At 44.0% G+C, this 9780-nt stretch overlaps 1 protein-coding gene across 2 annotated transcripts; it reads left to right on the top strand.

Moving 5' to 3' along the window:
• Positions 1–1111: 1111 nt before the first annotated feature.
• On the top strand, positions 1112–9773 carry matcap2 (microtubule associated tyrosine carboxypeptidase 2). Of its 2 annotated transcripts, none has more exons than XM_029443893.1 (7): positions 1112–1378; positions 2510–3182; positions 4930–5073; positions 6926–7058; positions 7526–7831; positions 7973–8070; positions 8572–9773. In XM_029443893.1, exons 2-7 carry the CDS (start codon positions 2532–2534, stop codon positions 8728–8730), a joined length of 1491 nt encoding a protein of 496 aa, XP_029299753.1. In that variant the 5' UTR covers positions 1112–1378; positions 2510–2531; the 3' UTR covers positions 8731–9773. The 2 variants fall into 2 exon arrangements, with proteins under 2 accessions (XP_029299753.1, XP_029299752.1); XM_029443892.1 differs by having other exon boundaries at positions 2506–3182.
• Positions 9774–9780: the final 7 nt, after the last annotated feature.

The following is a 9780-nucleotide window of genomic DNA, read 5'->3' as shown; positions in this document are numbered from 1 at the left end:
CAGATTGAACTCACCATTGTTTCATGAACAAATCGCTATAGTTTTATATTAAAGGTAATTTCACTGGGTATCTTCAAATGTGTTTATTTAATTGTCCTTCCCATTTGAAGCAGCTGTTGGTTCCATGCAGTTTTTCAAATCCACTTAGCAATATCCCTTTTTTATTTTTGGAATAAACTTCCTCTTTTTCTGAGATCTCTTTGCAATGCTTCAGGACATCTTTATTTCCTCATCAACCTGTTTATGCTTTTAATTTGTGCATACAAACAAACTGCTTCTGTTCTTTATTATCCTGATAATAATTGATTTATTAGCAGAATCATTGTAGACAATTTTCCTTGGACAACGGCTGGGGGTGTGGGTGGGACTTGGTGAGCAAGCTGTGGGTATTTGCAGTGTATGTTATGTAATGTTGTATTTGTGTGTTTAATAATGTTGTATTTGTGTCTATGGGACCCTCTAGAAATAAGATGCTACATCTCAAGGGGCTGGTTGAGTTATTAAACATATTAAATGCTGCATTAACTTTCCAAATTAGCATTCACGAAACGTTAAGTATAAAAAATAAAAGTTTCAACAGGGAGGCAAAGCTATTAAAAGTTAGTGGGGAATTTAGTCCTTTGCTAGCTCCTGTAATGTAAATAAACACATATTTATTCCCATACATTACTTTTCCCACATGGATTATAAGTAGTGTACATGTGTCCCTTCAAATAAACGTGTTATGTTTAAATCATATTTTTATTATCACAAGTCATTTGACAACATAACATTAGATTGAATCGCTTTGAAACATGTTAATGTTGGCTTTCAATGACAGTTAGCAGGTGCAACCGCTCCACAGAAAACTACAATCATGGCGTCTAATCGCGACACAAGTTTGGGTTTGAATAACAGGAGCACTAAATGTAATCCTCTGACAACAGATTAGGGTTGAATTACAAATTATGTTTAAATCTCCCACCATGACAACACCCAAATATTGTTTTTAATGTGTTTTAACGTCTGTCTCAAGCTTCTTCTTTTTTTAGTAGGACTTCATTTCCCATGATGCTTGTGTATTGCGTATATCAACGAAACCATGGCAACAGCAGCAAAGCCTGCGCCGCACAGACTGCACTCGGGCTGCTGCTCAGTGTCGGCGCGTCGCTTAATGTCAGCTGTTAGCCGACACACGACTTTAATAGATATATATGTTTCATATATTTCATATTTCTGCGCGTCGTAACTCGTAGATATTACAGGTAACTCGCTTTCATCGTTAGGTTTCAATTAGGGCAACATTAGCCGACTGATTGAGCTAGCTTAACTTCGCTGAGGAGCTAACTGGTGTTCCAGCTTCACAGACACAAGATGCTGGAGTCCATTAAAGTGACAGGTAAGGGTTAGGGTTCCTCTTCCTCCTGGGTAAGGGTAAGGGTTAGGGTTCCTCTTCCTCCTGGGGAGATGATGCTCTTCTGACAGGACTTACAACACATCAGGAACACTAATGACTACATATTATACCTTAATATTAGTAACTTAAAACTACTGGTGTAGCATTAGCTAGATAGTTTAGCTAGCTTAGTTAAAGCTATTATGGACCTATTAACTTATTAATATGGAAGTAACATAAACAACATTTAATGTAGTTTTATATATTAATTAGATCATTTATGAATTACTCTCATTTAAATTGTATTATGCTGTATAACCTTTATTGTATTTTATAATGCTTAACTTGTGTATCCTACTCATTTCTAATCATATGCATTAAACTAGTCTCTGTTCATTTGATTAATGGTGATGTAGGAGTTTGATTTGTTTTGCTGTTGACCTCCACAGGTTCAGGACTGTGTTTGCTCTCCTAACATTGTTTTTATTTATAGTAACTGGCATGGAAATGTCTTAAATGAACGTGATCATACTCCGTATCCACTTGATATACACTCTGGGTTGGTAACTTCTCTGCGTACAGTATGAAGTGACAGTAGCACATCATATCAGCTGAATCTGAATGATGAGATACCCAGCTGATGTGTTAGGTAATAGTGTTCTTACTGTGCTGAGGTCATGAGTTTGTCTGTGGTTGCATGAAATACGCCTCAGTGCTCCTGTCCGAACAGAGATTCTGCTCTTACTGTGATGACGATGTTCCGGGTCACCTTACTGGAAACTGCAAGAACCCTCTGACTCCTGCATTTTACTGCCCGTCCCTGGAGACAGGACGAGAATAATTCCCTCTTTGAAAGAAGAGGCTCACTTGATCAGATCACATCATTGTGACTGAACAGTGGGAAAAGATAGTTGTGACTTTGCTTACAGGGATGTTTTTGTTCATCACACTGAGTTTATTTATAACCTTGTTATTTTATCTTGGCAGTGGGATAGATCTAATTGTATCCTGCCTTGATAAGAGGATCAAGCTATCTGTAAAAAGTCTGCAGCACGTGAAGGTGATCCTAAAGTAAGCAGCAAACACATTCACTCTCCTCCCTTACTGGTCTCTCATCTTCCTTCTTTCAGAAAGACTTCACTGGCCAAAGGTAGAAATGTCCAAAAAGTACATCTTAAACTCTGCTGACAAGGCACTGAGTCCAAGCCAAGTTTACCTGGAGAAGATTTCTTCCAGCGTCCTTAAAGACCTCTTCAGCAGGGGCTCCAGCAGCTACAACGTCCTGCAGCAGGCTGAGGAGGAGGAGGAGGAGGAGGAGGAGGAGGAGGAGAAGAAGAAGAGTCCGAAGCAGTCCCCGTTCAAGAGGCCAAAAACATCCGTGAAATGTGGCGCCACGTTTAGTAGAAGAAAATGCCAAGGCATGGCTCCTAAAAAGTGCCGTGCACCAGAGGGTGGCGGTAAACCTGCACAGACAAATCGTGTTCTCTCAGGCAATCTCTCTAAACCAGCACGAAACATCGCAGTAGTGGGCAGCACCATGGGCCTCACCCCGCGTACTGTTCCACAGCTCAGGAAGATGTGCACCCCCAATTCCCCTCGCACTAAACTTCCCTCGATCACACGGGAAGTGGAAAATGCCAAGAGGCTCTGCATCCTTTCAGCCATCAAGCCGTCTAATGTTGAGAAAGAGAAGGCCAAGTTTTTCAAGTCTGACTTCAACTATAATCCACAGTTTGAGTACAGCAACCCGGTTCCTCCACTCGTCCTGGGACGACACAACACTGCCTCAGAGCGCTTCCTGACACAGGTAAGGCTTTGTTTCTGTTTGGTTTGTTTGGCTCGATGAGAGCGTTAACATGTGCAACAAATAACCTTTATTGAAATGCTTAATGACGTGTTCCCATAGGACTGTATCTGTCGAGTTGTATCTTTCACTGAGGCCACTGACCACATGTCCTCTGTGTGTAACAATGGATCAAATGTGCAAAAGCAATTTTAGCATCTTTCAGCAAATTGACTGTTTTGATGATACCGCACCAGTGTCATCAACCAGCAGCTGATGAACCCGTCGTGCTGGTGGAGCATCAGCTAAACAGATTTCTGTCTCAGGAGTTGGAGGAAACCAAAACAGAGCTGAAAGTGAATAGTGTGTGATGTTCAACTTGTCGTAAAGCCTTCCCCTGAGGTTTCCAAAAATTAGATATGTTCAGCCTTTGTTTGCTCTTTCAAGGTGAAGACACGGGACAGAAACTCAAAAACCTGAAACTTATTTGCTTGTATGCTGAAAATAAGCTAAATTAAGTGTCTAAGTGCAAAAGTAGACCAATTGTGTCCAAGAGGCAGTGACACACCATTCATCACATCTACAACAATGTCCCTCGTGCATGCTGTTGGTGCTGAGCTGGCTGGTTTGAGATCAGCAGCCTCCACATGCCAGCAGTCGAGCTGGATACTGTGATCTCAGAGACTTGCTGCCGATGCCGTTTAGTGTCAGCGCCGGTCAGCGCTGATGCAGTGTGAGTGTGTTGCCCAAGTGAGAATGGAAGTAGATTAATTAGATGCACAAGACTTTGTTTAGCAAACACTGGAAGTCTCATTAAAAAACCGCCTCGGTGTCTTAAATGAACATTAACAGTACGAGTACAGGTCGGATCAGCAGCTGCAGGATCACAGGCGTTTCAAAACCAAATATTTAACTTGCATAAAGATATGAGATGTGAAGTGTTTGTAGTTAACGGGACCCTGTGGTGTTGGGTAGGCTTGTTGTAACTACATGTGCACAGACGGTAAGACACAGTGACATGATGCTGTGGAGGCTTTTCTTTCTCCTGTCAAGTTTTGTTTCTAGGTTGAATTTTCAAAGAAGACTTGAATCACGTTTGTCTTACAGAATTATATCTGCTGGACATTAGTTCTCGTTAGAGTAATGCATCATGGACGTGTGGAGCAGAGAACATTCATGAATATTCAGCAGGAATTTATTTAATATAAAGCAAGAAGCACAACTTCAATAACATTCAAGTTTAAAGTAGTGTGAAGCAAGATGTCCTCTTCACACTGAACATGATTCAAACGCAAGAATAAAACATCAAGTAACCAAGAGAGAGTCACAGCTGCAGCTTTCTTTAGTGTTTGTGTCTCTGCTTAATAAGTCTTTTTGTTAATAAATGCACGTTCTCCTGCCTATTGACCGGCCTCTTCAACATCCCTTTAAAGTGTTCTGGTGCCTTTTATATGTTTACAGTTGTTACTAGTAGAGCTACACTGATACATGGACGAGGCAGATAGATATTGTCAGTATACAGTCGTTCACCGATAAATGACAAGACACTGCACAACACGTATGTTCTCAGTGTAGCAGTTAATGAGACCTAACATGTACATAGATACAACATTGGACCAGAACCAAGTTTAAACCTTTGGGAACCCCATAGGATGAAGAGGATTTGCCAATTAGTGGATACTTCCCATATTTCTGTAAAAGTAATTGTACAGTGTTTGTTTTTCTTCTCAGCTGTTTGTATCAACAACATTATGACTGTCTTCTCCTGCAGGCAGTGAACATCATGGAGCTTGCCCTGCAGCGATATGGCAGCTATGAGAAGTTTGAGCAGTCTACTGGGGGAAACCTCCTCAGCAAGAGTCGCGTCCGGCACAACGTCAAGAAGTACATGGAGAAGGAAGGCTGCCTGGGGGAGGTGAGAGGGCTTATTTGATAAAGGAGATGCATTGCTTTTTATTTGCACACTCTCATGGCGTTGTAGTTTACATCTTTCTCACAGTTCCAACTCCATAAACACAGTTCTGACAATCCCACTGCAGAGCATATTACATACAGTAAACACTGAATTAACAGGCTGGTGTTTGGCTGGTATTTAGCTGGTATTTGGCTGGTGTTTGGCTGGTGTTTGGCTGGTGTTTGGCTGGTGTTTAGCTAGTATTTGGCTGGTGTTTGGCTGGTGTTTGGCTGGTGTTTGGCTGGTGTTTGGCTGGTATTTGGCTGGTGTTTGGCTGGTATTTGGCTGGTGTTTGGCTGGTATTTGGCTGGTATTTGGCTGGTGTTTGGCTGGTGTTTAGCTGGTATTTGGCTGGTGTTTGGCTGGTGTTTGGCTGGTATTTGGCTGGTGTTCGGCTGGTATTTGGCTGGTGTTTGGCTGGTGTTTAGCTGGTGTTTGGCTGATATTTGGCTGGTGTTTGGCTGATATTTGGCTGGTATTTGGCTGGTGTTTGGCTGGTGTTTAGCTGGTGTTTGGCTGATATTTGGCTGGTGTTTAGCTGGTGTTTGGCTGGTGTTTGGCTGGTGTTTGGCTGATGTTTGGCTGGTATTTGGCTGGTGTTTGGCTGGTGTTTAGCTGGTGTTTGGCTGATATTTGGCTGGTGTTTGGCTGGTGTTTGGCTGGTGTTTAGCTGGTGTTTGGCTGATATTTGGCTGGTGTTTGGCTGGTGTTTGGCTGGTGTTTAGCTGGTGTTTGGCTGATATTTGGCTGGTATTTGGCTGGTGTTTGGCTGGTGTTTAGCTGGTGTTTGGCTGATATTTGGCTGGTGTTTGGCTGGTGTTTAGCTGGTGTTTGGCTGATATTTGGCTGGTGTTTGGCTGGTGTTTGGCTGATATTTGGCTGGTGTTTGGCTGATATTTGGCTGGTGTTTGGCTGATATTTGGCTGGTGTTTGGCTGATATTTGGCTGGTGTTTGGCTGATATTTGGCTGGTGTTTGGCTGGTGTTTGGCTGGTATTTGGAGGCTGGTACTTTTCTTCAGGGTGCACTTCTTTCTGTGTCGTGCTGGATTTTTACATCACCATTTCAGAGCAGCAGACAGCGGGGCATCAGAGTGAATGAGCTCCGGGGGGAAAAGTAAGACCTTACAAAGAGCTGCCACTTCACTGAAGTCATCCTGCAGCTTGCTTGTGCGGAGCTGAGTTTATGTAACCATGAACAAATAGATGTTACATCATCAAGTTATTAATGTCCCTCTGAACACATTACACCACACGCACCTTGTGCATCCCTGTAAAGTCTTAATGTGTTGAGACAAACGGTGGAAGGGAAATACAAGGGAATGAATAGCATTAAAAGAGAAACTCACTTGACTCTTGCATTTCTGGGCCCATTTTGTTGAGCTACAAATGTTAGAAGAACATATTTTGGTGTAACTCAAAGTGTACTTTCAGCGTCTGTAGAGCCACGAGGATCTGCAAGGGTTTGTCCTGTAAACCATGTCTCTGAGGGTCCACACTTGTATATCTGCAGCTCTTCATTTAGAAACGAACACGCCGCCCACACACGTCTGAAGATGTCCGCCTACACGGACACTTGCAGTACAAACAGAACACATGACGTTCAGGACAGTCACACAACATATCAGATTAAACTCAGTAGGATGATGTCGTCACAGGAAGGTAACATGTGGAGGAGAAGTAGACCTCCTCCTTCCAGCTCCAACCGTAGAGTTCTACAAACATAACACAATAACATCTACTCACCTTAGTGTTTTCATTATGTCACTAATACCATACATCAGATGTTGGAATATCCATTGTGTCTGTTGATAGATCGTGGTGCAGGTGACAGACGACCTCCTGTCCAGAGCCTCCATGACGGTGGTGAACAGCAGACCCACACTGACCATCAACATCAGCACGGCCCGAGAGTTCTGGCTGGAAGGTCTGCTGAGGCATGAGATCGGTGGGTGCAGCAGCTCCTATACAGGACTTCAGAAGACGTTACTCAGACTGTCACTCAGCTTCTACTTGTTATTGGTCTCCACACACTGCTTTACAACAGTTCATAGATTTAATTGATGTTGCTGCTACTTGAATTTAACTTCCAACCATAGAAATAGTGTTGAGTGTGTGAGTACAGTGAGATTATACTTCCCTGTACAACCGATCGTCCTCAGCCGCGCACTATATACCATCATGCATTGTGCTGAATGAATACTTTGTATTTATATCAAGTATCCATCACAAACATGCATGTTGGTGTTTATTATGGACTGTCCACCAGCCGACGTGGATCTGACACGTTATCGTTGTGACATCATTAAAGGTGTCCTGAAGTGCTTTTCTAAATAGTCCTCTTCATATGTCTCCCAGGAAGAGACGAGGCAGTAGTGAATGATCTCGGACACTTCCTTTGTCTCCGTCCACCAGGCACACATTACTTCCGTGGCATCAACAACTGCCACCAGCCGTGGAGCAGCGGCGTGGGCAGGAAGAAGCACAACCTGAAGCCTCTGAACCCCACAGAGGAGGGCCTGGCCAGCATCCACAGTGTCCTGTTCAGGAAAGACCCCACGCTGTGGCGCGCCGCCCTGCTCTACTACACCGTCTACCAGGCCAGCCACGTGTCCTTCTCTCAGCTCTTCCACGATCTGGGACGCTTCGTCCAGGACCCCAACACCCGCTGGGACTACTGCGTCCGAGCCAAGAGGGGCCAGAGCGACACAGCTCAGCCAGGTCACTCACTAGTGAAGATATGCAGCCGGTGCTTGGCTTGATTATCCTCCAGTTTGTCTGAACCTCCACATGTGACTGTTCCAAATAACATTGATCTTAGCCTTTTAAACATGTCAAACCTCCTCTGATCTGTCATTGCAGGGTGCTTCAGTAAAGACCAGGTCTACCTGGATGGTATCCTGAAGATCCTGAGGTACAGAGACAAGATCAACTTCCCCCTGCTGATGGCTCTGGGAAAGGTGAGGCAGCGTCCCTCTGGACTCGAGGATGATTAGACCGTTTATACTGCGGGATGAACCCAAAACAAACTGATCAAGAGGACGCCACAATAACTCGTGATGCAGATTGTAAAATACAGTCAGAATTGATGCTTTGTCTCCAAGACGACAAGCAAACTACTTTTAAAATGCTTGTTTTGTGAATGGAGTCTGGCTCGATCGGGGCTGAGCTCATCTCCATCGGGCATAAATACGACCGCGGCGTTCTTTATGCACATGAATATCTACTATATAAACTCACCTGCACCCACACACGTGTCGTCTCAACTCCGAGGCTTCACAACTTGTCTGAAAGAAGCAGAGATGTTGATTAGCAGCTTTGCTTTGATCTATGTAATCGTGCAAAGAAAAGATGCGTTTGTTTAAGTGACTGAAGTCGTGAGTGCGTTCCTGCACCGGTTCTGCATCATCATCATTTTAGTTTTGAGTTGCAGCTGGTTTCTAACTCTCTGCTGTTCTCAGGTGTCCTTTGAAGATGTGGACCGCCTGAAGGCTCTGGCTCAGATGGAGAACGTCCGCATCCCACACTTCATGCAGGACCAGACGAGGTACGCCGAGCAGCTGGTGAAAATCATGACGGTTAACCGGCTGACTGACGAGGAGCTGAAGACTATCATCTGAGCCCACTCCCCCTCACGCCTGAATAAAACCCTGCCGGCCGCGGCCCGCATGCCTCCACACCATCACGTGCACGAGGTGTGGGGTTCTCCCAGCATGCTGTTCTGTATGTGATGTAGAGAAGTTCATCTTCTTCACCAGTGCCAAGACAAAACCAGGATTGCTGATCAAAACAAAACTTAACTAGAAAGTTAACGAAGCTCTTGGTGCCAAACGTTTCTACTTTCTACGTCTGATACTCGTTCCCTCATTAAGACCGTCTCCGCAGCGAAGGGTTTCTAAAAGAGTTCATGATCTGGATTAGAGCCCGATGCTGCGTTATAAAGTCTCAACATTATCAGGATCCTTAAATGTGTTTAAAGGTTAATATAATACGTGCTTTGTGGTGCACACTAGTAACGGGGGAAACGAGCGAGCTGATCCGGGACCAGTGATGCAGACGTCATCTTGATGCTTCACTTGTGTGTGAACATAGTTTAATCCTCAAACTGATCTGAAATAAGCGTTCTTTGTCTGCACCTGTGATCTAAGTGTACTTACCTGATGTTTTATATCCGTGAAGAAGAACTGTGTCGTACAGAAGCATTATCATCAGTGTCACACACACGCCTCATAATTCTTCTACGTGTGTGTGTGTGTGTGTGTGTGTGTGTGTGTGTGTGTGTGTGTGTGTGTGTGTGTGTGTGTGTGTGTGTGTGTGTGTGTGTGTGTGTGTGTGTGTGTGTGTGTGTGTGTGTGCGGAAGTCGTTTGTGTATTTTGAGGCGAGTTCCTCTTCACGTTCTCGTGCACCGACCCGTTTGACTGTTTGCACTTTGTTACCTAAATCTACCTTTTTAATGTTTATAATATACTCGTGTGTTTTACAAACGGACCAAACGCCTTTTAATTTTCCTGTCGCACTCTGAGTTCTTGTGTCGTTGACACCACGTGGAGTAATGCGTGTGGCTCTGCTCCCTGGGGGGTACGGGTTACGTCCTGTGGTTTCTATTTAAGTGACTTTTGGGATATTCATAGAAGCAATCTTCAAATAAAGTGGACACCTAAACATGTGC

Source organism: Cottoperca gobio, chromosome 11 (assembly GCF_900634415.1).
Source record: "Cottoperca gobio chromosome 11, fCotGob3.1, whole genome shotgun sequence".
NCBI lineage: Eukaryota > Metazoa > Chordata > Actinopteri > Perciformes > Bovichtidae > Cottoperca > Cottoperca gobio.
This window is presented reverse-complemented; position numbering and strand designations above follow the sequence as displayed.

Excerpts from the sequence above, each read along its gene's own strand:
- matcap2 (XM_029443892.1), top strand. The coding sequence starts at position 1,354 with ATGCTGGAGTCCATTAAAGTGACAG. Across the intron at positions 3,183-4,929 it reads CAGAGCGCTTCCTGACACAG|GCAGTGAACATCATGGAGCT; the intron begins GTAAGGCTTTGT and ends CTTCTCCTGCAG. Across the intron at positions 7,059-7,525 it reads TCTGCTGAGGCATGAGATCG|GCACACATTACTTCCGTGGC; the intron begins GTGGGTGCAGCA and ends TCCGTCCACCAG.